Source organism: Somniosus microcephalus, chromosome 5 (genome assembly GCF_052327205.1).
Source record: "Somniosus microcephalus isolate GS21.2 chromosome 5, FLI_Smic_1.0, whole genome shotgun sequence".
Classification (NCBI taxonomy): domain Eukaryota; kingdom Metazoa; phylum Chordata; class Chondrichthyes; order Squaliformes; family Somniosidae; genus Somniosus; species Somniosus microcephalus.
This window is the reverse complement of record NC_140991.1, coordinates 147379898-147407037: the sequence shown is the minus strand read 5'-3', so window position 1 is coordinate 147407037 and position 27140 is coordinate 147379898. Positions and strand designations below refer to the sequence as shown.

Genomic DNA, 27140 nt, shown 5'->3' with positions numbered 1-27140 from the left:
TAATTTCCAGCATGTGGGCAGCCTTGCTAATTGTCCATTTCCAGTCAGGAAGCCCCACAGTATGATGTCATCATTCGTGGTGCTTTCAAGGTCCACAGCAAGCATTGCTTCCTCTGTTGGCTTCCAAACGAACCACACAGGATGGCAGAGGAGCCTGCACCAGCTGTGGCCAGTGCCAGACCCCGAGCTGCCTCCAAATTCGACGAAGCTTCACTGCAGGCATTATTGGATGGGGTTAGGGCCCACAGGGAGGTCCTCTTCCCTCGGTCAGGCAGGAAGAGGCCTCCCACTGAGACCAAGGCTGCATGGATGCAGGTGTCAGCAGATGTCAACTCGAATGTGCATGTAACCTTGGCATCACATCTCTTAACTCCTTCCTCTACCCCTCACAGGACCATCCAGAGCCCCTGTCCCCACTGTGGAGGAGGAAGAGGCTGTGCAGCCAGACTCCTCAGAGGAAGCTCCAACCTCTGAGGGCGCAGCATCAGCAGAAGTAAGCGCACCCAGCACCAGCGCAGACACTCACACTTCGGGGGAACCTTCAGGACATAGAGTAGTGTTGTCACCTGGTGTTTCACAGCTCACAAGTGAGCCTCCGCAGATTCTGGAGACAGGGACAGCAGTGGAGAGTCCTCGTCGGAGGGCGCAGGACTCTGCCAGCTCAGCTGCGCTACATGTCGACCCTCTGCCTCTGGGTCCATCCGCAAAAGAGGTGATGGATCTCCATGCACAGATGCAGGAGTCTCTGGCAGGTTTTGTCTCCAGGGTCACTGCGAGTGTGGAGCGAATGGAGGAGTCCATAGCGACCATGAGCAGAGCCTTTGTGGAGTCATTGGTGCAGGAACGCATTACCATGGAAAGGTTGGCAACCTCCATGGAGGAGATAACTCGCCAGGGTACAGAAAACATGGTGAGTGCTCATAAGAGAATGACATCTCTTGAGGAGTGTTGACCATCTATTGAACAGAGAAACCAGACCTTCGTGGAAATCCTTGTGAGTAGGGCTGCCAGTGCAGATACGGGTCCCCATGGCCCCCTAAAGCGCAGCAAGGTGCTCTCAAGCCACTTCCAAGCGCTGGCCCCTTCTGGCCTGTGCAGCTTCAGGTGAGTGAGCAGCAGCCTGGTGCTCCTGGTGCTCATCCTGCTGTTCCTGGTTCTGCTGCTGCCGTCTCTGCTGCTGGAGATCCTCTAATGGCAAGAAGGGAAGGAAAAAAAGGCGTCCCATGCTTCTGGTAGATGCTTCCGCTGAGGAAGCGCTGAGTGAGGGTGCCGAGCGGTGCTTCCCAGGAGATCAAGTGTGTGAGGCTCCAACCTTCCACAGCTGTGCCTAAGCCTTGAAGAAGTAGCCCCAAGCCTGCAACAAGGTCCTTCAACATACAAATGCTGTCCCTTTAAATTGCAGCTTTCCCGAATGACCTGCAGCGGAGAGCGAGCAAGCCGGCAAGCTTCACGCCAGGTTTCATCAGCGGGGTTCCCCGCAAGTGTGTTTAGCGTGGGGAACCCCTGAAAATCGCAAGGGCACCCTAAAATGGCATTAAACATGCCAATAATTGGTGATCAGGGTCCCGACGGCCAGTCCCGCCAGCGGCGGGCGGGACTGATTCGGGTCACGGAGAAACGGCGGTCCGAAAGTCGGACGGGGCGGGGAATCAGGCGCAGGGGGGGGGGGGGGGGGGTCGCGACCCCCTATTTCGGCGATTTTCGGCCCCCGCACGAAAACCCGCCCGACGGCTGGCAGAAAATCAGGGTCAATGTTTCGGGTCGAAACCCTTCTACAGAACTGAGAGAAAAGGCAGTTTGGGGGCTGGGAAATGGGGGAGGGGATGAAAGAAGAGACATTAAGAGATATTCAAGGTGAGACGAGATAGTGATAGGACAGGTAAAGAAACAGACAATGGCTCTAGATGAAGTGTGAAATGTGCTGGCAGAGTGAGAGACAGTTGCCATGTGGGAGAGAGAGAGAAAAGTCACAAACCAAAAGTGTGGATAAAAAAATATAAAAATACAATAGGGGCCGAGGTTATGATCCGAAGTTGTTGAACTCGATATTGAGTCCGGAAGGCTGTAAAGTGCCTAAGAAGCGTTGGTGAGTTGCTGCACAATGCATCGGTGGTGGATGAAGTGCCAACCAAGCGGGCTGCTTTGTCCTGATGGTGTCGAGCTTCTTGAGTGTTGTTGGAGCTGCACTCATCCAGGCAAGTGGAGAGTATTCCATCATACTCCTGACTTGTGCATGGTGGAAAGGCTTTGGGGAGTCAAGAGGTGAGACACTCGCCGCAGAATACCCAGCCTCTGACCTGCTCTTGTAGCCACCGTACTTATGTGGCTGGTCCAGTTAAGTTTCTGGTCAATGGTGACCCCCCAGGATGTTGATGGTGGGGGATTCGGCGATGGTAATGCCGTTGAATGTTAAGGCGCTTGTTGGAGACATTCATTGCCTGGCACTTGTGTGGTGCGAATGTTACTTGCCACTTAGTTGATATTCTAAATGCTTGAGCAAACCTTGAGCAGTTTAATATCCTCTGAATACATGATACATTCATGGTACTAGTTTAGCATCAGTGCTAAACAGTTACACACCCAGACTAAACTTTTGGAATGTTTAGCCTGATACACTCAAGACTGCACTCCTTGGACTTGAGGAAGCAAACATGAAGGCCATATCACCAAAAATGAGGAGATGCTCAGTGCAGTGACTGAGGGGAGAAAAGAAGAGGATATTTCAGTGAGAAACTGAGACTTGGGTGGGGGTAGGTGTGGAAGACAAGAGGATTTTTAAAGGAGATGCGAGAGGGGTGGAACCAGGTGAGGTGCTCGGAGGAGGAGAGAAAAAAAATACAGGAAGAAAATGTTTCAATCACTAAAATGGTCAGAATTGTTTTTTTAAATTGAAGTGCAGTACAGCATTTTATAAAACCATCCAACAAACTGCTGTTCTCCAGGCAGGCTGTTACAAAAAGATTTCCCTTCGCTAAGAAATAACAAAATTAATTTCATTCAATTGCTGAACTGGTCAACAAAGCCACACACAATAGTACACTTTGCAAACTAAGAGAACCACATATTCTGTTTCTTTTTATTGTTGGAAGTTTTGTGTATTTTTGGGAAAAAAATTTTTTTTTTTTTTATAAAGTAAGTTCTTCTATAAAAGCAATCACAAGCTAATCACAATAAAAACCCCACAGCTTATTTAATTTAATTCTAAAGTCTTATTTATACGGCTGTCTAATAACCCGAACTGAAAACAAATGCAACAAATTTTATGTTACTTCATACTGTAGGTGTATATCTATATACTGTACATCTATTTTAATAAGCTAATGTTCTACTTGTTCAGGAGCAAAAATCAAAATCTTCCCCCAAAATTGAGAAAGGTGTTACTCACTGAGGTGAGTCTCATTTAGGCTTAGGCTCATCCCCATTTAAATTTTTAAGTCAGGAGTTACTGTTAAACTGTGGCAAGCACTGCTTGGCCCCTACAAATGCCCCATTTTCTCCTCACATCCCAAGAAATGGGGAAAGGTAACAAACAATATGGAATAAAGGCAGGTAATTGAGTGGTGGAAAATGAAAGGCTGAGAGAATCCTGCCAGTATTTGACCATTCTGACTCTGAGAAAAGTGATCAGCCAACTCAGCCATTTGACCTCGCCTCAAAATTGAACTGCAAGTTATGGTTCATTAAAATTACTATTCTTAAACAGCAGAATTGCAATCCATGTTGTAGTGCAGTGTGAACGTATTGATTGAGGTTTTCCACTTGTGTGCTTGCCAGCCTGTAATTTTCCTGTCTATTAACATGAATGGGGGAAAAAATTGCAGGTTGGCAAGCAGACAAGCGGAAATCCCCAGCCCAGCCAATCTGTTCTTTGTTTCATGGCAGATATAGCTCGATAATTGCGACAAGAAGGAGCACAAAACTGAGGAACAGTGTACAAAAATTCTGTTCAATATTTTACTATGTGTCATAAATAAGTGTAAATATCAAAACAAATATTGAAATGTACAGAAATGCAAATAAAAAATATACATAAACAAACCATGTTCTGTAACAAGAAAACTAAAGTGAAAAGGTGATGTTCACAAAAAGATAGACTGATAATACAAACCATGTTTATTTATTAAAGAACTCTACAGTTAATACTGTATTAAACTGTTGGATTCAGAATGAAAGGATTAACAGTTCAAATTCCCAGTCTCAACCTGCCTTGTGTGCTCTCACTTAGCAAACTTTCACCAGGTCCCCACCAGGCTGCTGTTGCAGCTTAATGCTTAAAAGAGGCAAATATGTGGATAACTTTTTCCCCAATTAAAGAATAAAAGATTATATTAGTTCAGCACGGATACTTCAATGACTACAATGGAACTGAATATCAGGCTCTGCGTATAATGGGCAGCCAATCCAATACAACCCGTTTTGCTCAGCTATCAAATCTCTTCTTAACCTTCTCTGTTAACCCCAGGTTCTCCAATCTCTCCACGTAAGTCCCTCATCCCTGGTACCATTCTAGTAAATCGCTTCTGCACCCTCTCTGAGGTCTTGACATCCTTCCTAAAGTGTGGTTCCCAGAATTAAACACAATACTCCAGCTGAGGCCTAACCAGCGTTTTTATAAAGGTTTAGCATAATTTCCTTGCTTTGATACTTTATGCCTCTATTAATAAAGCCGAGGATCCCATATGCTTTTTAACAGCCTTCTCAACTTGTCCTGCCACCTTCAAAGATTTGTGTACGTACACCCACGTCTCTGTTGCTGCACTCACTTTAAAATTGTACCATTTAGTCCATATTGCCTTTCCTCATTCTTCCTCCCTACCAAAATGTATCACTTCACACTTTTCTGCTTTAAATTTCATCTGCCCATTTCACCAGTCTGCCTGTGCCCTCCTGCAGTCTGTCACTATCCGCCCCATTGTTTATTACATTTCCAAGTTTTGTGTCATCTGCAAACTTTGAAATGATGCCCTGTGCCCAAGTCCAGGTCATTAATATAAATCAAAAAGGGCTTTGGTCTAATATCAATCCCTGGGGAACACCACTGTATACTTCCCTCCGGTCTAAAAAGCAACCGTTCACCACTACTCTCTGCTTTCTGTCCTTAAGCCAATTTCGTATCCATGCTGCCACTGTCCCTTTAATCCCACAGTCAAGAAACTTTTTTTTAAATGACATAAAAGTGCATTATTTCTCTTTCTTCCCTCTCCAAGTATTACCTGACACACATCGTTAATTCACAGGATTTACCTGCTCAGAAGCAGATGCGCTGACAAACATGTAGTCAGCACCTCATCCTTCACAGAGGAACCATGAGCACAATTGTAGAAAGTGCAACTGTTTTCACTTTCCAGTTTAAACATAAAGCATAATTTCCTGAATATTATTCTATGTTTTTAAAACATTCAACTCGATAATTCCTTAAAAAAAAAATTATTCTGCAGATCTTAAATGAAGTAACAATTTTCTAATTTTCAAAATACTTGGGAAGGTCGTTTGTAATAAATCAAATACTTAGGGGGGAAAATTCGGTTCATTTGCGCCTCCCGTTAGCGCCCTAAGGCGCAAAGCAACTAGCGCCCGGGCGCAGCACCGCTAACGCCTCCCGCGAAATTCAGCGGGAGGTTAGCGGTAACTGTTAGCGCCCCGCGGCGCTGCGTCTCCGGCGTTGACATCATCGCCGTGCGCAGCACCCCACTCGCGCCGTGGCCGCGATCTTCGGTAGCACCCCCTGACTTACCACCGGACGTCATGTCCGACAGGGTCAGGGGGGCCTGCCTGTGGCCAGGGCGGCGCAAATTAAAGGGGCGGTGCCAGGTGGCCATGTGTGTTGCTGGAAGCCTGCCAGCACCTGCCCCCACTGCTGTCCCCGGCCTCCTGTGAAGACCCCCCCAGGGATTGGAGTGCCGGCTGTGCTCCGTGAGCCCGGCACTCCTCTTAAGTGCCGGGCTCTTTTGCCGGCACTCCAATCCCTGGTGGCCCAGCTGGGCTCCGGGTCGTGCTGCGCTAGGCCCCTCCCCTTTAATAAGGGGAGGAAGACCTGCAGTACCGTGGCGCGACGTGCCACAGCGCCGCGATATTCACTCGCAGCGCCCCAAGAGGGAGGCAGGGCGCTTCCAGTAGCGTCCTGCCTCCCTCTTGGGGCGCTACCAGTAAATTTCAGGCACGGGGGCACTAACTTTTTTGGGGCACGACCCAATTTTGCCCCCTTAATCTTTTACTTTATAATTTTGACCACCAAGTCAACCTTGCTTAGTTGGTAGCCCTTTTGTCTATGAGCTACAAAGTAATGGATTCAAGCTTCCTGTGGCTTAAGTGCATAAGCTAATTTGACATTTCAATGTAATGCTGTCAGAGATGATGGCTGCAATTTCATCTACCTCGGCAGGTCCTGTGCAGCCGGGGTCGGTGGTGGGGTGCGACCCCGCTGCTGGCTCCAGCCCGCTCTGTGAAATGGTTTTATGCTGATTGGGGTCATTAAGCCTGCCCAGCGAGTTTCCCGGCCAATTGAAGTAAGCGGGTCTGATGGAGTCATCAGCCGCTTTCCTTAAAGGGACCATGCGCAGCTTTATTTTGACATTTCTGCTGTCAGCGTTCTACAGCATTGAGGTGCTGCAAACACTGGCAAGCACTGCACAGAGGTGCACGTCTGCACCCAGGCTCTCCCAAGACTCCCTCCATGTGCTTATGGAGGGAGTCACAGCACGCAGGGCGGTCCTCTTCCATTCCAAATGAGTGGAAGAGACCTCCCCAGGAGACCAACGTAGCCTGGTTGCACATTGCACAGAAGGACACAGAAGAGATGTCATTAGAACGTGGCTGCAGTGCCGCAATCCTTTCAATGATCTCAGTAGCTCACGAAACGTTACTGCAAAGCCACACTCAACCTCATTCTGCTGTGCCACTCATCACAACCCCATCACTCTGCCTTCCCTACCCTACTCCTGCACATCCTTACTCACACCAACTTACCTTGCACCTCCACCTATCCCTCTCTATCTACATTATCACTTCCCCATCTCACTAGCCACCTCTCACACTCACCCACATCCTAGCCCAATCATACCAAGTAACACTTGGGTGTTTCAGCCAATGTTCATGTGAAATTTCTGTTAATGTGCTGTCAAACATTGAAATCTTTATTATCAACACTTTGTGTTCTTGGACAGATTTTTGTGCACCTTTGGAAGTGGCTTAGTGAGTTGCAGGGAATGCAGTGAGACATAACGGTACCCCCCGCAATGGCGAGGAGTGTGAAAGGAATGGCTTGGGAATTGTAGGGATGCTTTATGGTTTTGGTGGGGTGAAACATATATAGATAGGAGCAGGAGTAGGCCATTCGGCCCCTCGTGCCTGCTCCGCCATTCAATGGGATCATGGCTGATCGTCCAAATTCAGTACCCTGTCCCTGCTTTCTCCCCATATCCCTTGATCCCTTTAGCCTTAAGAAATATATCCAACTCCTTCTTGAATATAGTTAATGAATTGGCCTCTACTGCCTTCTGTGGTAGAGAATTCCACAGGTTCACCACTCTCTGGGTGAAGAAATTCCTCCTCATCTCTGTCCTAAATGGCTTACCCCTTTATCCTTAGACTGTGACCCCTGGTTCTGGACTCCCCGACCATCGGGAACATCCTTCCTGCATCTAGTCTGTCCAGTCCTGTCAGAATTTTATAAGTTTCAATGAGATCCCCTCTCATTCTTCTAAACTCCAATGAGTAGAAGCCCAACCTGGTGCATCATGTGGCAGCCAGGGTGTACAGCGTCAAGTGAAGTAAATCTGGCCATGGTGAGGCCATCCCTGGCAGCAATGTGATCGGGTGCTGATGTCCTGTGCAGTATCAGTTGATTGCAGACAAGGTTGGTGATGTTGTTGGTGCTGCTGGTGTACCTGGTGCTGCTGGTGTTGGGGCTGATCGTGGTGGGATTCTGAGGCCCAAGGTAAGATAGTTTCAAGGGCACCGATGCTGATAGAATAGATGGTAGGTGAAGTTGAGATGACAGAAGCGATGTCAATGGTGAGAGAGGTTGTTCCAATGAGGTGACACCGGATACAGAGTTTGTTACAAACACTTGCTAGCTGCATAAAGCTCAATCTGTCTCCCAAATGCAGTAAGCAACAGCTTCTAACCTTGGAAAGTGAACAGCTATGAAATGGGAGCTTTTATAAAACATTTGCAGCTGTCAAGTTAGAAATCATCCTATGCTGACAAAACTCCCGACCTCCTTACCTGACGTGATCCCCGAGCAGAGGGGAAGCTGTGGGCGAACTCTTAAAATCTAAAGGTGAGCTTAAAATAGTTTTTAAGTGCCCGCTAACAAGCTCTTAATAATCTAAATTGCCTCCCCCACCGCTTGGTGTCGGGTCTGTTCAGCAATGACAGACCCGACATCTGGGAGACAGCGGAAGTTTACCCCCCCTCCCCACGCACCTGTTGACCCGCCCCCACGTCTTTCAGGTGAAATGTTTAACTGGATGCCTCTCTGACTAGTCATGTGGACATTAAAGATACCATATCACAATTTGAAGAGCAGCAGGGAGACATTCTGGCTAACACTTCGGCCTAGAAATTCAGTTGTTTGCGCCAGCCGCTTGCGCCTTAGGAGGAGAAGTGGGGTGCTAAGTGGCTAGCGCCCGGGCGCAGCGCGATCTGCGCCTCTCACGAACTTCAGTTAAGATTTAGCGGCGGCGCAAAACCTTTGCGCGCGCTCAGCTGCGCGCGCAGATCCTGACGTCATTTCATGGTGCAACGCCCTTTGTGCGCCCCAAACCGGAAATTCAGTGGCGCCGGCCTATTGTGCACCTGGCGCCCCTAGCGACTGGTAGAGGGGAACGGTTCCCAGTCGCTGCGGGGCGCTAATTAAAGGGGACTCCTCCTGCAGCATAAATGGCAGCCATTTTGCACCACTCCTTCTTTGTGAGAGACGGATCTTTGGAGAGAGACAAAGGTAGAGAGCTTTCTGGTTTGGCTCAACACTCGCACAGGTACTTGTGGCTTCAGGCCACAGCTTTGCACTTGTCTTTAACTTCAGAGTCATAGCATTGATTGGAAACATATAATGGGGGCTGCAATGGGTGGAAACGTTGGGCGTCTCCATTGCATTCAAAGGGCTCAGAGACGCCATGAGAGAGAGTGCCAGTCATGGCCAGACGGAGAAGGGGCAACAGGCGTCAGCAAAGGAGGCCTTACCCACCCAGGGTATACCGCCAGCAGTTCTCATATCTGAACATGTCTGAGGAGCAGTGTGTTCGGAGGCTGCGATTCAGAAGGGCGGTGGTCACCGAGATCTGCCACCTGCTTCGCGGAGATCTGCAGCCACAGCTGAGGAGCAGGACATCTCTGTCGGTGGCAGTGAAGGCGACGGTGGCTCTCAACTTCTATGCCACCGGCTCCTTCCAATCCGCTACTGGGGACATTTCCAACATCTCCCAGTTTGCGGTACATTGCTGCATCCGCCAGGTGACCAATGCCCTTTTCAGAAGGAGACGTCAGTTCATCTCCTTCCCCATGACTGTTGACAAGCAGCAACAGCGTGCAATGGGCTTTGCAGCATTAGCGGGCTTCCCCATGGTGCAGGGCGCCATTGACTGCACGCATGTGGCTTTGCGGGCACCTCTAGAGAATGCCGAGGATTACCGCAACCGGAAGGGCTACCATTCGCTCAACGTGCAGTTGGTGTGTGACCACAGGCAGCTCATCCTAGCTGTCAATGCCCGCTTTCCAGGCAGCAGCCACGATGCCTTCATCCTGCGCCAGACATGTTCGAGGCCCAGCCTCACCCACGAGGATGGCTTCTCGGGGACAAAGGCTATCCTTTGTGCACCTGGCTGATGACCCCGCTCCGTGCGCCCAGCACCCCTGCTGAAGAGGGATACAATGAGAGCCATCAAGCAACCAGGAACATCATTGAGCAAACAATCGGCGTGCTGAAGCAACGGTTCCGCTGTCTGGATCGTTCCGGGGGAGCCCTACAGTACTCGCCTGAGCGAGTCTCCCATTTCGTTGTCGTGTGCTGCATGCTGCACAACCTGGCTATCCGCAGGACTCAACCACTGCCAGCAGACATTGGAGGACCACCAGAGGAGGACCAGCACAGGAGGGAGGCAGAAAGTGCAAGGGCCGCCCGTCGGCGGCTTATTGCAAGTCGGTTCTAGGCCCCCTCTCAGAGAATGGCTTGTGCCAATGGCAGAAGATGAATGTAGCCGCTCCACAAGCCCTCAGCCGAGCAACCAGGACTTCCAAAAGAAAGCATGGACAGTGCGATTTAAGAATTTTTTTTACTATGCTACCTCTGTGCCCTTCCCACACGACAAACTAATGGAGAGAAACCCCCCCCAAAAACACAAATACACCAGTCTCGACCTTTACAAGTAAAACAAATACACCAGTCTCGGCCTTTAAATATGAAACAAATACACCAGTCTCGGCTTTTATATATGAAACAAATACACCAGTCTCGGCTTTTATAAGTAAAACAAAACATTTGGCCACACCTTCTACTTTTTCCCCTGCGAGGGTGATCCGTTTCGCTTCTGTGACTGGCCCCTACCCGCCCTGCAGCTCCTCCTCAATGGGACCCCAGTGGCTGCAGCAAGGGTGGGGGGAAGGCTGCTGAGGGTCAGATGGTGAGACGGCAGATGCCCTTGGGGGTCGGCCTGGACCAGCTCTGGGCCTGGAGGGGCCGGCTGCTGACTGCTCCAACTCTGCTTGGGCGGCAGCAGTCTGTCCAACAGCTGGTGGCAGCTACAATGGAGGAGTGACAGTGTTGGCTGCAGGAATGCTGCCAACCTGACAGATCACAGGCACTCCCTGGTCGGCTGAGACATTGGCACGCGCACGGGCCAGCACTGCAGCATGCGCAGCAATCTGCTGAGGCACAGACTGCTGCGGCACGGCGAGTGCCCCGGCGATGCCTGGCCGATCCAGCGAGTGTGGCAGCAGTTAGTGCCCGTGTGGCCCTGGTCTGTGTCTGCATGACAGCAGCCAGTGAATGCACGGCACGACTGAGCACTTGGCTAGAAGCCGCCTGTGAAGCAGCGAAGTCCTGCTGACTCCTAGCCTGTGCTGCCGCGATGTCCTGCAGACTCCTGGCCTGTGCTGCCCCGAATTCCTGCACACTCCTTGCCAGTGACTCTATGGAGTCAGGCATCCTTGCCACTGCAGCCATGAGCTCAGTGTGCCTGCGCTCAGCCTGGGCGCCCATTTCCGCTAGGAGCCGCACCTCCTCTGCGCTCACCGTAGCAGGACTGGAGGCCGCACTCACCCTCCGGGGAGAAGGCCGCCGAGCTTCCCCACCCCTCCCGCGTTGCTGCAGCCCGCTGGTCCCTGGAGCTTCACTATCCTCCGACCCTTCCCCCCCTGCTCCCCTCCAGGGAAGACGTGTCACCATCATGGCCATGGGCTGCCTCGGCTGAGGGTGTCCCTGATGGGCTGGCTTCCTCTTCCTCCTCCATGTCTGGCTCGGACACAGTGCCAGCTTGAGGGGCCGCCTCCTCACCTGGCGAGTCACCATCTGAAAGCAGGGAGGCACAAGAGTTGCTTTAGAGTGAGGACAGGGCGGCAGCGAGGGAGGCATGAGTGCTGCTGTGCACTGCATTGGTTCGATAGTGGCAAAGGATGCTGGCGTGAGGCGCAAGTGGAAAGGGAGAGGTCAAAAAGGTGATGACCTTACCACTGGTGCCCAGAACAGGGTCAGCATCTCCAGTGGCGACGGGGCCACTCAGCCGGCCTGCCATGATCCGCTGCTCGAGGTCGCTCAGCTGTTTCAGGTCAGGACGGCCTCCCCCGGTCTGTCGCTGCTGTCTTCTGTTATGCGCCAGCTTGGCCTGCAAGAGAAAGGACCGCCTCCAAGTACACAGTGTCAAGCCCTGATCTTGCCCGCACTGCCTCCCATGGTCGAATAGCCCTGACAGTGTCTAAAGTCCTGATTGCACAAGTGCTTTTCATGACAGTCCCATAGCTGCTGGATGAGGGCTGGCCATTAGGGCTTTCAGACCTGTTTGGCCATAAAGTGAGGTGCACATGCAGGGATGAGGAGGATACTGGAAAGGGTACTCACCCTGACAACCCGAGTGAGGTCGTTGAATTTTTTCCGGCACTGGGTTAATGTCCTGCCAACCACGCTGTTGGACGTGACCCTGTTTGCCACATCCCTCCGTGCTTTCCGATATTCGGCAGGCAGCGGCCTCCTGCCACCCTCAGGGAAGAGGATATGGCGCCTGCGGTCCACTGCGCCAACCAGCAGCCTCAGGTCACCCTCGCCGAAGCGCTGCGCTCTCTCCCTGGCCTTCTCCATTCTCCTGGGCGTGGAGCTGTTCCAGAAGCAGTGTTCAGGCCTTGCCTTAGGGCTGCAGTGTGCAGGGCGTGGCAGCCAAGCAATTCTACCCTCCCCCTTTAAGTGCTGACCGGCGCCTGACTGTCTGGCCTCAATGAGCAACTCGCCGCACCTGTGCTGCGCCCGCCTTCGGTGTTTGCGCCCCGGATCGCTGGCTTAGCGCCTAATGATAGTCGTGCATCGCCTGCTTTAGCGCAGCAGCAACCTCTTGGGGCGATGCAACTGAATATCGGCGAAGGTGGCGCTAAGTTGCGCCGGGCGCAAAAGTTAGCGAACGCCATGCTGTAGCGCCCCAAACGAGGCTATACTGAATTTCTAGGCCTTCGTCCTCAATCATCACCACCAAAAACTGGTCATTCACCTCCTTACTGTGTGCTGCTATACAGTAAATGGCTCCTGAGTTTACCTACTTTTTTCTCGAATGTATTGGCATACAAGAGTTTAAAAGCTGTACATAAAGGATCAGCTGCATTATCTAATCAGTACAGGTCTTGGACTGTGGACATGGTCAGAACAAAAACGAATACATATTGGTAGTTCATATTAAAGGCGTATCTTCATCAATCTCCTGTAAAACTATCTGACAGCAACATTAATTCTTGTAGGAATTGGTACTGGCTATTACATAAAGTTACATCTCAGAGTTATACAAGGTTTTTGATGCCGTAAAAAGCCACTGAAAAGAAATTATTTGAACTTTGCATCATTTACTTAATCATACCCTTCACCAAAAATAGATATCCAACCCTGTAAATGTTGAGACAATACCCCAGTCTTTAAGTATTGGTTGATTGCAAGTACGTATAGTAGAAAAGAGGCATTTTATTACATTAGTTTCTTTTCCAGTGGAGAATATCATCCATCAGTTTTTTGATGCGAAAGAGAACTCATTTTCTCTTGCGTGATTCAGTTTGGTAGGTAGAATGAGGAGAAGCAATATAAACTAAATGGCACAATTTTAAAAGGTGTGCAGGAACAGAGATCTGGAACTGTACGTGCACAAATTTTTGAAGGTGGCAGGACAAGTTAAGAAGGCTGTTAAAAAGGAATATGGGATTCTTGGCTTTATAATTAGAGGGATAGATTACAAAAGCAAGGAAGGATGTCAAGGCAAGGCCTTGGAGAGCGTACAGAGGAGGTTTACCAAGAGGATACCAGGGATGAGGTACTTCAGTTATGTGGAGAGATTGGAAAAGCTGAGCTTGTTCTCCTAAGAGCAGACCTAATAGAGGTATTCCAAATTATGAGGAGTTTTGATAGAGCAAGTAGGGAGAAACGGTTTCCTCTGGCAACTGGGTTGGTAAACAGAGGTCATAGATTTAAAATAATTGGCAAAAGAACTAGAGGGGAAACGAGAATTTTTTTCCACATAGGGAGTTGTTAAGATCTGTTAAGCACTGCCTGAAAGGGTTCAGATTCCATAGGAACTTTCAAAAAGACAATTGGACATGTACTTGAAGAGGACTAATTATGGGAAAAAAGCTGGGGTGTGGGACTAAATTGGACAGCTCTTTCAAAGAGCCGGTACAGGAACGATGGGCTAAATGGCCTCCTTCTGTAAGATTCTATGATGCTCTAATTCCTAAATGTATTCAATTTGAATTGGTATAACTGATATACCTATTAATTCATCCAATGAAAAGCAACGAGTAAAGAAAGTAACTATAGGTTTTTATTGGCTAAATAACAGAGCCCACCCTCGTGGGTGATCCGCTCCAACAAGGAGGAATACCAGCCAGTCGACCACCTTTATACCTGGGCAGGTAGGTGGAGCCATGGGCGGAGTCAGCAGTGGTCAGCCCAGGTATAACAGCGTGACAAGAGGCGACCTCGTATAGTGATACAACAGTGTGAACAGTGATAACCATAGAGTAACGATATAACAGTGATAACTATAGTGTAACGATAGTGAACGACAAAAGTGGTTTACCACATTCACCCCTTGTTTAGATTTGAGTCCGGCGGGGTGATGTGTACTACCAGTTCTGGTATGTCAGTCTGTCCGGAGGCCTCGTAAGCCTTTCCGATCGTCGCAGCGGCGGTGTTGCATTCTCCGGTGGTGATGCTGGTGTCTGCGTGGTCGGTGAGGGCTCGTGGGGTTCCGGCATGCCGTCTACCTGAGCTGGAATCGGGGGGGGGGGGGGGGGGGGGTGCAGGGGGTGGGGTGAAGGTGGTGTCTCCGGAATGCCCGAGGGTGCGAGGTCTCGCAAGGAGACTGTGTCCTCCCGCCCGTCTGGGTATGCCACATAGGCGTACTGAGGGTTGGCGTGCAGGAGGTTCACCCTCTCGACCAGGGGGTCCGTTTTATGGGCCCTCACGTGCTTTCGCAGCAGGACGGGCCCCGGAGAGGTCAGCCAGGTTGGTAGTGTGGTTCCCGTAGTCGACTTCCTGGGGAAAACAAACATTCGTTCATGGGGGGTGGCGTTAATGGCAGTGCAAAGTAGTGGCCGGATGGAATGCAGCGCTGCCGGGAGGACTTCCTGCCAGCGGGAGGTTGGGAGGCCCTTAGACTTTAAGGCTAAGAGGACGGCCTTCCATACAGTCACGTTCTCTCTTTCCACCTGGCCGTTCCTTCGAGGGTTGTAGCTGGTGGTCCTGCTTGCAGCAATACCTCTTGCTAGTAGGAACTGGCGGAGTTCCTCGCTCATGAAGGAGGAGCCCCGGTCACTATGTATATAGTTTGAGAACCCGAACAAGGCGAAGAGGTCGTTCAGGCATTTAATGACCGTGGTACTGGTCATGTCTGGGCAGGGGAAGGCGAAGGGGAAACGGGAGTACTCATCAACAATGTTGAGGAAGTACACATTACGGTCAGAGGACGGGAGGGGCCCCTTAAAATCGATGCTCAAGCGCTCGAAGGGGTGGGTGGCCTTGATCAGGCTTGCTCTGTCCGGCCTAAAGAAATGCGGTTTGCACTCGGCACAGGTCTGGCAGTTCCTGGTCATGGTCCTGACCTCCTCGATGGAGTAGGGCAGGTTGCGGGCCTTAATGAAGTGGTAAAGTCTGGTGACTCCGGGGTGGCAGAGGTCGTTGTGGAGGGTCTGAAGTCTATCAATTTGCGCGTTGGTGCATGTAATTCGTGATAGAGCATCAGGGGGTTCGTTCAGCTTACCTGGCCGGTACAAGATATCATAATCATAGGTGGAGAGTTCGATTCTCCACCTCAAGATCTTGTCGTTCTTGGTTTTACCCCTCAGCTTGTTATCTATATATATAAATCGGTACTTCTGTCATTCTGTCTTTCTATCTGTCTATCTGTCTATCTGTCTATCTGTCTGTCATCGCGTGTGCGTTGCGGGTATGCACTCGAAAGTTACAGGGCGTACCTATGCGCGCGTTACCTCCAAAGAAAGCTTACGCTTCCGAGACGGTTTTAAGCGTATTTACGTTTCGGCCGGGCTAAAATTGCGCCCGCGGTATCCCAAAAACCTTCAACATTCCGCTCATTAGCATCTCATTATCCGCTCATTAGCGACAGAGTGACCTCGAGCTCGACCAATCGTACGCCGGGTTGCTGGCGTGTGCCGCCGGGCCAATCAGTGCGCGTGTGGCCGGGCTTTATCGTTCTGAACCGAGGTGAGTCGCCGCCATCTTGATTCCAAACTTTTCCTTTCTTTTTCCCGCTTTCTGCGTCTTAAAAAAAAACGTTGCTTTTAAAACACATATTGTTTTAAAAAAAAATGATTTAGAAAGAAATTAACTTATCTAATCTCATTAATTTTCCTACCTTTCCCCGTTTTTCCAGGTAGGCCTAGAAGCCTCGGCGTCTCCTCCGCACCCACGCCCGAGCTAGGCACCTCCCGGCCCCACTCGATGGCTGGAGGGCCGAGCCTCAGCCCAGCGCCGCTAGGGTGCGCGCGCAGCAGGAGCTGAGACGTCTCTCTCTGCCGGGGCTTGCTGAGCGTCCAGCGTTACCCTGGCAACCGGGCCCGCCGGACGTCTCGCACAGCCGCAATCGGCGGTCTTCACCTCGGGGGGAGGGGGAGGCGGTCGCGACCCTCGGGGGGGGGGGGGGGGCGCGCGCGCAGCAGGAGCAGCTGAGACGCGGCGTCTCTCTCTCTGGCTTGGTCAGAGTCACGGTTGCCCTGGCAACCGGGCCCGCCGGCCAAGAGAGACGCCACGTCTCAGCTCCTGCTGCGCGCGCAATCAGCGGTCTTCACCTCGGGGGGGCGCCCCCCGCCCTCCCTTCCACCCTCCCCTCCCCCCCTTCCCCCCCCAGTCGCTCTCTCTCTTCCCCCCAGTCGCGCTCTCTCTCTCTTCCAACAACATGCCCTCGAAAAAGCCTCGGCACCGCCGGGCACTTCAGCTAGTTAAACATAAAAGCGACCGAACGCTGGTCGGTGAGGAGGGTAAATCGTTTGCCTGCCAGGTAGTGCCTCCAGCGTCGTACAGCCTCCACAATCGCCTGGGCCTCCTTCTCGACCGACGAGTGTCGGATCTCAGGGCCCTGTAGGGTCCTTGAGAAGAAGGCCACCGGTCTCCCCTCCTGGTTAAGGGTAGCGGCTAGGGCGAAGTCGGATGCATCGCTCTCCACTTGGAAGGGGATGGACTCATCCACCGCGTGCATTGTGGCCTTAGCAATGTCTCCCTTAATGAGGGAGAAGGCAGCGCACGCTTCCTCCGTAAGGGGGAAGGATGTGGACTTCATGAGGGGTCTGGCTTTGTCCGCATAATTGGGCACCCATTGGGCATAGTAGGCGAAGAGCCCCAGGGTTCTCTTCAGCGCCTTTGGGCAGTGGGGGAGGGGCAACTCCATGAGGGGGCGCATTCTTTCGGGGTCGGGGCCGATGAGTCCGTCCTCTACTACGCAGCCGAGGATGGCAAGGCGTGAGGTGTTAAACACACATTTCTCCTTATTGTAGGTGAGGTTCAGCCGTTGGGCCGTACGGAGGAATCTCTCCAGATTAACATCATGGTCCTGCCGGTCGCGGCCGCAGATGGTGACGTTATCTAGATAGGGGAACGTTGCGTGCAGCCCGTTTTGGTCAACCATCCGGTCAATCTCCCTTTGGAAGACCGAAACCCCGTTGGTGACGCCGAAGGGAACCCTAAGGAAGTGGCAGAGGCGGCCATTCGCCTCGAAGGCGGTATACTGGCGGTCCTCAGGGCGGATAGGGAGTTGGTGGTAGGCCGACTTAAGGTCGATGGTAGAGAATACTCGGTATTGTGCAATCTGATTGACCATATCAGATATGCGGGGAAGGGGGTATGCGTCCAGCTGGGTGTACCGGTTTATGGTCTGGCTGTAGTCGATGACCAGGCGGTTTTTATTGCCGGTCTTAACGACCACGACCTGGGCACGCCAGGGGCTGCTGCTCCCCTCGATGATGCCCTCCTTCAGGAGACGCTGCACCTCAGAGCTAATGAAGGCTCTGTCCCCGGCGCTGTACCGCCTGCTCTTGGTAGCGACGGGTTTGCAGTCGGGGGTGAGGTTAGCGAACAGGGAAGGTGGCGGGACCTTGAGGGTGGATAGGCCGGTGTTACGCGGTGGGCGGTTTAAAGGCTGCTGGTTGTCGACTGTGAGTGGGGGGAGGGGTCCGCCGTATGCTAGAGTGACGTTTTGGAGGTGGGATTGGAAGTCCAGCCCTAGTAGGACGGCAGCGCAGAGCTGGGGGAGGACGAGGAGTTTAAAATTTTTATACTCCGTGCCCTTAACCGACAGGGTCACGACACAGTGGCCGCTGATGTCTGTGGCGTGGGACCTCGATGCCATCGAGATCCGGTTGCGCGTTGGCCGGACAGTGAGGGAGTAGTGGCTCACCGTGTCTGGGTGGATGAAACTCTCCGTGCTTCCGCTGTCAAACAGGTAGGTCGTGGCGCGGCCGTTTACTTTGATGTCCATCATGGACTTGGACAGGTGGTGCGGGCGGGCTTGGTCCAGTGTGACGGAGGCTAGTGTGTGGCTCAGCGAGCTGCCGTAGTCTGCGGGTGAGGCGGTGGTCGAGTCCGGAGGCGAGGTGGCGGTCGAGCGTGGAGGGTAAAATGGCAGCGCCCACGAGGTTGGACAAAATGGCGGAGAAGATGGCTGCCCCCACAACTCACATGAGGCACTGCTGGTGTCGGTTGCCTGGATCAAAGATGGCCGCCCCCATGACTCACACGTGGGGATGCTGGCATCTGTGGCCTTGATGGAAGATGGCCGCCCCCACAACTCGCATGAGGCACTGCTGGCCTCTGTTGATCTCTGTTGGCCTCTGCAGGCCTTAGCAAAGTGGCCTTTCTTCAGGCAGCTTGAGCACGTCGCGTTTCTCGCTGGGCAGCGCGCCCTAGGATGTTTCGCCTGGCCGCAGAAGAAGCAGCCGGCGGCCCGATCGCGGGGGTCCGAAGTCGCAGCCGGTACCGGGGGTGGCGGTCCCGATTGGGTCCGGGACGCCGACGCAGAGGTAGGTCCCAGGGGCGGCGCTGCGAGGGGTATCGCGGTCGGGGTCGGTCCCGAGTCCCAGGGTCGCAAATTACTGTACCTGGAGTACGCCTCGAGGTCCCGATGGGCCACTTCTAGGGAGCGAGCGAGGGCTGCAGCTGTGTTCAGGTCAAGGTCCTTTGCTTCAAGAAGTCTTTGCCGTGCGTAGTCGGACCGCAGGCCTTTCACGAAGGCATCGCGGACATTATCTTCAGTATTTTCTGCCGCTGATACCGCTTTAAAGTCACAGTCCCTGCCGAGTGCTTGTAGCGCCCGTAAAAATTCATCTACTGACTCTCCTGGCTGTTGCGGGCGGGATCTTAGGAGGTGTCTGGCATACATGGAGTTTACCGGGCTCCGGTACTGTTGTTTCAGCAGGTTGATGGCGGCTTCGTATGTTTTAAGGTCCCGGATGAGTGCGAATACTTTAGGGCTCACTTGGGCGGTCAGAACTCTTAGCATGGATTTCTGAGGCACGCCGGATTCTCCCAGGTAGGATTCGAAACAGCTCAGCCAGTGTTCGAAGTCGAGGGCTGAGTTTGCTGCCTGTGGGTTTAGATCCAGGTACGGTGGTCGGAGGGCTCGCAGCCAGGCTGGCTGCTGTGGCTGTTGTAGCTGGGCGTCTGGCTGGTCGCTTGGCTGGTCGTTTGACTGCACAAGTGTCGACATTTTAAAATTTAGCCAATAAAATTGATATACCTATCAATTCATCCAATGAAAAGCGACGAGTTAAGAAAGTAACTATAGGTTTTTATTGGCTAAATAACAGAGCCCACCCTCGTGGGTGATCGGCTCCAACAAGGAGGAATACCAGCCAGTCGACCACCTTTATACCTGGGCAGGTAGGTGGAGCCATGGGCGGAGTCAGCAGTGGTCAGCCCAGGTATAACAGCGTGACAAGAGGCGACCTCGTATAGTGATACAACAGTGTGAACAGTGATAACCATAGAGTAACGATATAACAGTGATAACTATAGTGTAACGATAGTGAACGACAAAAGTGGTTTACCACAATAACAACATAGTATAGATGTCAAATATAAAAAAGGTACAAAAAAAAAATTCAGATCCTGAAAAAAAAAAACTAGCTTGCATCTATATAATACAGCTGATATGAAAGTTAGAACATTTATCCATAGTAACTTCTCTAGAAAAAACAGAAATAGAAAAAACAGAAATTGAAAACTCACACTGTTTAAAATTTTGTTCAACTGATATCTTTCTCCATTGTTCCTTTTCCCTATCTTTCTCTCCTTTTCCCTAGTTTCTATGTAATGCCACTTGCTCACCAATTTTCCAGCATAATGATTCAGATCACAAACTTTTCTTTGCACTCTACCAATTCTACTGTTTCAGGATTCCCACTGCCTTTCTGCAAATAGGTGCTGGTTCAGTAAAGTCCCCAAAACAACTATTGTCTACTTTGAAACATCTTCTCATCTAGTAAAGTTGCAGGTTAAATTCTACTTCAGAACTCTAAATTATATGAAGCCAAACTATGTAATGAGGGTGTCTAGGGTCATTAGACATATGAAATAAAAACAGAAAATGCTGGAAATACTCAGCAGTTAAGGCAGCATCTGTGCAGAGAGAAACAGAGTTACTGTTTCAGGTCGATGACCCTTCGTCAGAACTGGAAAAAGTTGGAAATGGAACAGGTTTTCAAGCAAGTGTAGGGGCAGGGAGGAAAGAACAAAAGGGAAGGTCTGTGATAGGATGGAAGGCAGGAGAGATTAAGAGACAAAAGGATGATGGTGCAAGGCAAAAGGAGATGGTGTAGGAATTGACGAATTCCTAACTAATAACTGAGGTCGACTCAGGAGATCAATCAAACAGGTCTTTAATGTAAGACTAAACGAGTTCAAACAGTTTGTTGAGATCGATACAGGAGAACCACGAAAACAGGTCTTAACAAGATGGAGATTCCACGAGAACTGCCTGGGCAGTCACGTGGTTTGCGACGTGACGTCATCGCGTTTACCCACGTTTTCCCGTGCTCTTAAAGGGGCCACGCCCCGTACATACAAAACAAAGTAATGTCTAACACCATGGTACGGGCTTAGGCTGGTGTTAGAACATCATTAAAGGGAATTATATACAGTTGCCCAGAGTCATTCAGTGGCCCCGCCACATGCACCCCCCAGAATTCGCTTTAAAGGACAAAGTCAAACGGTGAGGGGGTCTGATGAGCCTGTCGGAACGACTCCTGTACTCGAGGTGGAGGCTGTTGGGCGGCTGGTTGTACTTGGTCTGCCGTAACGGCGATGGGTAGCCGACCTCGTCTAGGCGGTTGTGCTGTCTCGACGGGGCAGTCGAGGTCCAGATGTGCTGGCTTTAAACGATCGACTGAAATGTGGTCTGGTTTACTGGCAGCTACCGTGAAGGTTTTGTCCCCTGCCTCCAACATGCGGAAGGGACCAGTGTATGGGGCCTTGAGTGGATCCCTATGCGCATTGTGGCGAATAAAGACGTATTCCGCCTTGTGAAGCTCCGTGGGAACGTGCGAACTCTGCAGCCCGTGGTGCGAAGTGGGCACCGGCTCGAAACATCTGGCCGCCTCCTGGTGACTAATAAGCTGGTCAGACGCGGACCAAGGCTTCGTCGATGCTGGCAGGAAATCCCCTGGGACTCGCAGCGGTTGACCGTACACCAGCTTCGCTGATGAAGAGTGAAGGTCTTCTTTGGGGGCCGTGCGAAGGCCCAACAGGACCCACGGTAGCTTGTCTGCCCATCCAGCGTCCTGGAGGCTGGCCCTCAGGGCGGCTTTCAGTGACCGGTGGAAACGTTCAGAGAGATCATTCGCCTGCAGGTGGTAGGCTGTGGTGCGGAGTAATTTGACACCGAGTCCTTGGGCCACTGCATTCCAGAGTTCGGAGGAAAACTTCGGTCCCCTGTCTGAAGAAATATCTGCGGGCACTCCAAAACGGGCGACCCAGGTGGAAATGAATGCCCTGGCCACGTCCGCCGAAGTAGTGGATGATAGGGGAACCGCCTCCGGCCATCTGGTGGTGTGGTCAACCATAGTCAGGATGTGTGAAAAACCATGGGAGGGTAGGAGTGGACCCACCAGGTCCACATTAACATGGTCAAAATGTCACTCCGGAACTGTGAAGGTGGCCAACGGAACTTTGATGTGGCGCTGTACTTTGGCCTTTTGGCAGACCACGCAGGTGTTGGTCCAGTCGCGGACATCCTTGTGCATGCCGTGCCATACGAATTTCGCTGACATCAGCTTCTGAGAGGCCTTCATTCCTGGGTGTGACAACCCATGTATGGCGTCGAACACTTTGCGGCGCCAGACGACCGGTACAACAGGGCGAGGGTCCCGTACGGAGACGTCACACAAGAGCGTGGTACCTGCCGAATGGAACCCGACGTCGGCCAACTGGAGGCCAGTGACGGTCGTTCTGTAGGCTTGGACTTCTGGGTCTGAGGCTTGATCGATGCCTAAATGAACCAGATTGACGGTCGCGCAGGAGAGGCAGTCGGCCACCAGGTTGTCCTTACTGGCCACGTGCTGTATATTCGTGGTGAATTCGGATATGTAGGTCAGTTGACGTTGCTGTCGGGATGACCACGGTGCGGCGGTCTTGGCCATGGCGAAGGTGAGCGGCTTATGGTCCACAAAAGCGGTGAAGGGACGTCCTTCCAGGAGGAAGCGAAAATGGCGGATGGCCAGAAAAAGGGCGAGCAACTCCTGGTCGAATGTGCTATATGCTCTCTCATTCCGCCGTAGTTGATGGCTGAAGAATGCCAATGGCTGCCACGTCCTGTTCACCCACTGCTCTTGCACAGCGCCGATTGCGTAGTCTGATGAGTCGGTGGTGAGGGCGATGGTGGCTCCTGGCAGCGGGTGCGCCAGCATAGTCGCGTTGGCCAAGGCGCTTTTGGTGTCGGCGAACGCCCGGGCCACGTCATCCGTCCAGTCTACCGTATTCTTGCCAGTCTTGCCCTTGAGGGCCTCATACAGGGGCTGCATGAGTAGTGCTGCCTTAGGCACAAAACGGTGGTAAAAGTTTACCATGCCTAGGAATTCCTGCAGGGCCTTAATGTTTTGCGGGCGTGGAAAGGATGTCACCGCCTCTACCTTCGCTTGTAAAGGAACCGCTCCCTCTGAAGTGATGCGATGCCCCAGGAAATCAATTTGGTGCAGGCCAAACTGACACTTGGCCGGGTTGATAATCAGGCCGTGTTGGCCGAGACGTCGAAAAAGGGTGCGTAGGTGACAAGTATGTTCTTCTTTAGTGGGACTGGCAATGAGAATATCGTCCAGGTAGATGAAGAGGAACTTGAGGTCCCGCAGCACGGAGTCCATCAGGCGTTGGAAAGCCTGGGCGGCGTTCTTTAACCCAAACGGCATTCGTAAAAACTCTAAAAGGCCGAATGGGGTGATGACTGCGGTCTTCTGGACGTCTTGGGGATGAACTGGGACCTGGTGGTAGCCCCGGACGAGGTCGACTTTCGAGAAGACAGTGTTCCCTGCCAAATGGACGGAGAAATCCTGGATGTGGGGGATCGGATACCGATCAGGAGTAGTGGCGTCGTTTAGGCGTCGTAGTCGCCACATGGCCGCCATCCGCCGCCAGGCTTCGGGACGATGTGGCGGGGTGAAGACCAGGGACTATTTGACCGGCAAATAATCCCTAGCCGTTCCATGGTCGCGAACTCCGCTTTTGCGGCCGCCAGCTTGCCAGGTTCCAGGCGCCGGGCCCGCGCGTAGACCGGGGGGCCGTTGGTGGTGATGTGGTGTTCCACACCATGTTTCGTGGCCATGGAGGAGAACGTGGGTCTTGTCAGGTCGGGGAATTCGCCGAGCAGGCGAGCGAACTCATCCGGAGTCGGAAAAGCACAGGCAACAGTGCGCGACGTAGTGTTACTGCGGTAACAAGGGATAGAATGAAAAGTTGCCGCGTTGATCAACCGCCGGTTCCACACGTTGACCAGGAGGCTGTTGGCGCACAGGAAATCCGCGGAGAATGGGTTGCGAAACCTTAGCCGTAACAAACTCCCAGTGAAAACGTTGGCCCCCAAAACACACCTGCATTCGCTGTCTGCCAAAGGTTCGAATTGCTCCGCCATTGGCCGCTTCAAGGGCGAGGCCGTGAATCCCGGTCTGCGCATCGAGGGCGGGTGCAGGTAAAATGCTGCACTGCGCTCCGGTTCGCACAGAAAACGACGACCGGCGAGAGTATCGGTGATAAACAGCAACTTGCCCGTGTTGCCAATCGCCATCGCGGCCGCGGGGGGCCCGTTAGACCCATTCCTCGGTGGTCGTAGTTGTTTTTTGGGGGGGAAAGCTGCAGGGAGGGTGGCAACGTCTCGCTTTTGCGCCGAACTGCGCGTGGTAGAAACACAGCCCAGCAGGCTGACGAGCTGGGGCGGCATCTGTGGGGGATGGGCGCCTTGTGGCGGCGCAGTGCTGCTGTGTTACCGCAAAAATTTTGTCCGCCTCTGCCGCGAATGCTGCGCAGTCCTCAACTTCGGATCTGGCCAGGGCAGCTTGCACCTGTTCCGGCAGCTGGCTGAGGAATAGTTCATGGAATAGGAAGCATTCCGGTTCTGAGCCAAAGAGTGTGAGCATTTGGCTCATTTAACTCCGAAGGCTTGGAGTCCCCGAGCCCGGACATAGCGAGCAATCGACGGGCGCGCTCCGATTTAGTGAGCTCGAAAACTTGCAGCAACTGCGCCTTGAGGGTTTCATACTTGCGCTCCGTTGGAGGGTTCTCGAGGAGGCTGACAATCCGCGAGGCGGTAGAGCTGTCGAGTGCGGAGACCACATAGAGATATCTGGTCTGATCCGCAACGATGTCCCTCAGGGCGAACTGGGCCTCGACCTGAATGAACCACGAGGTCGCTTGCCGCTCCCAGAACTGCGGTAGCTTCAGCGAAACAGCGTTAGCCTCCATGTTGTGTCCTTTTTGCGAAAAACGTTCACAAAAAAAACGGGGTCACCAATGTAGGAATTGACGAATTCCTAACTAATAACTGAGGTCGACTCAGGAGATCAATCAAACAGGTCTTTAATGTAAGACTAAACGAGTTCAAACAGTTTGTTGAGATCGATACAGGAGAACCACGAAAACAGGTCTTAACAAGATGGAGATTCCACGAGGACTGCCTGGGCAGTCACGTGGTTTGCGACGTGACATCATCGCGTTTACCCACGTTTTCCCATGCTCTTAAAGGGGCCACGCCCCGTACATACAAAACAAAGTAATGTCTAACACCATGGTACAGGCTTAGGCTGGTGTTAGAACATCGTTAAAGGGAATTATATACAGTTGCCCAGAGCCATTCAGTGGCTCCGCCACAATGGTAATGGGACAAGTTAAGAAACAAAAGATGACTCTAGATGAAGTGTAAATGGCAAAATGATCGACAGCTGCCTTGTGAGAGAAAAAAAATGAAAAAAATATAGGGGCAGAGGTTATGGTCTGAAATTGTTGAACTCGATGTTGAGTCCAGGAGGTTGTAATGTGCCTAATCGAAAGATGAGGTGCTGTTTCTCACGCTTACGTTGGGCTTCATTGGAACCGTGTAAGAGGACAAGGACGGAGAGGTCAGAGTGGGAGTGGAGCGGAGAATTAAAGTGACAGGCGACCGGAAGCTTGGGGTCGCTTTTGTCATTAGACACATGTCTGGACTACTGTTACATACCTTTAACTAACCAGCTCAGAACTGCTACTGAGTGACAGGTTGTGACTATATTAAGTGTAATGCGGGGTTACAAAATGAACAAAAGACACATTTTGAAAGTATCTAATTATTGTACTGAATGAACATGTATAAATGTGGAGATTTACTGTAGTTTAACAACTAGTCTTGCGATTTTAATCCCCCAATGTGTTTATTATTATTGATTGATAAAACACAGTATTTTATTTTTTCTGCTTTTCCTTTATAGGCCACACACCATCCACAGCCAAGAGAAAGGACCGGAAAGCTGTTTTCAGTCCTCTTCTAGTACCACTCTATAGGCTAGCCACAAGAAATGTCACTCATACCTTGCACAAGTTTTGACATAACTACCTTGTGGTGGTGCATGTTGTGCCAAAACCTCCAGTCAGAAGTATGCTTAGTGCTTTAGTGTCATCTCTCAGAACTTGACAATAAAGTCTCAGAAATGTGGATTAGGCAATAATTCAATCTCTCAAAAAGGTAGATTAAGGAAGTTAATCTTTTATTTAATGTATTCTGCTTGCGAAGAGATAGGGTATAACTTTAAGATTACATTTAACAGCAAGAAAGGTAAAACATCATTACTTACCTAAAATAACAAATCCATCTATCTCCTCCTCCTCCTCCTCAGGTGTTGTGCCTTTCCTGGACGACTCAGTGTTCTTTCGAATTCCGAAAAAATTCAGCATTTCACTTTGCAAGGCTGAAAGACAAATTCTTAAACTTTGAACTGAAAGACAGGCATATCTACATAAATTATTACAAGTAATAGGTCTAAATAACACAGCTTTTTTTCCTCACAAAGTAGAATCACACAAATTTAGAGAGGATCACAATGGCCTCATCTGTTTAACAACATAGACCACTATTGCGATAGCAAAATACTGCAGATGCTGGAAATCCGAAATAACAACAGAAAACGCTGGAAAAACTCAGCAGGCCGGGCAACATCCGTGGGGAGAGAAACAGAGTCAACGTTTCGGGTCGAAACCCTTCTATAGAACTGAGGGAAAAAAGGCAGGAAATGAAAAGATTAAAAGGCAGTTTGGGGGCTGGGAAATAGGGGAGGGGATAAAAGAAGAGACATTAAGAGATATTCAAGGTGAGACGAGATAGTGATAGGACAGGTAAAGAAACAGACAATGGCTCTAGATGAAGCGTGAAATGTGCTGGCAGAGTGAGAGACAGTTGCCATGTGGGAGAGAGAGAAAGTCACAAACCAAAAGTGTGGATAAAAAAAATTAAAATATAATAGTGGCCGAGGTTATGATCTGAAGTTGTTGAACTCGACATTGAGTCCGGAAGGCTGTAAAGTGCCTAATCGGAAGATGAGGTGCTGTTCCTCGAGCTTGCGCTGAGCTTCCGTGGAATAATGCAAGAGGCCGCAGACGGTGAGGTCCGAGTGGGAACGGGGCGGTGAATTGAAATGACAGGCGACCAGAAGCTCGGGGGTCACCCTTACGGACTGAACGAAGGTGTTCCGCAAAGCGGTCACCCAATCTGCGTTTGGTCTCCCCAATGTAGAGGAGACCACATCGTGAGCAGCGAATACAGTATACTAGATTGCAAGAAGTACAAGTAAATCGCTGTTTCACCTGGAAGGGGTGTTTGGGACCCTGGACAGTGGGAAGGGGGGGGGTGGGGAGGTATATGGGCAGGTGTTGCATCTCCTGCGCTTGCATGGGAAGGTACCGGGCAAAGGGGAAGGTGTGCTGGGGGTGACAGAGGAGT

The 27140-nt window shown here is 51.4% G+C and overlaps 1 protein-coding gene across 3 annotated transcripts in view; it reads right to left on the bottom strand.

The window, feature by feature from the left end:
• umad1 (UBAP1-MVB12-associated (UMA) domain containing 1) overlaps nt 1–27140 on the bottom strand; it is a 248776-nt gene that overhangs the window by 183327 nt on the left and 38309 nt on the right. For all 3 annotated transcript variants that reach the window (XM_085988359.1, XM_085988357.1, XM_085988358.1), the window contains exon 2: nt 25999–26112. In XM_085988359.1, the coding sequence (XP_085844485.1) occupies nt 25999–26098 (100 nt within the window). In that variant the 5' untranslated portion in view covers nt 26099–26112. The remainder of the gene's footprint in view (nt 1–25998; nt 26113–27140) is intronic.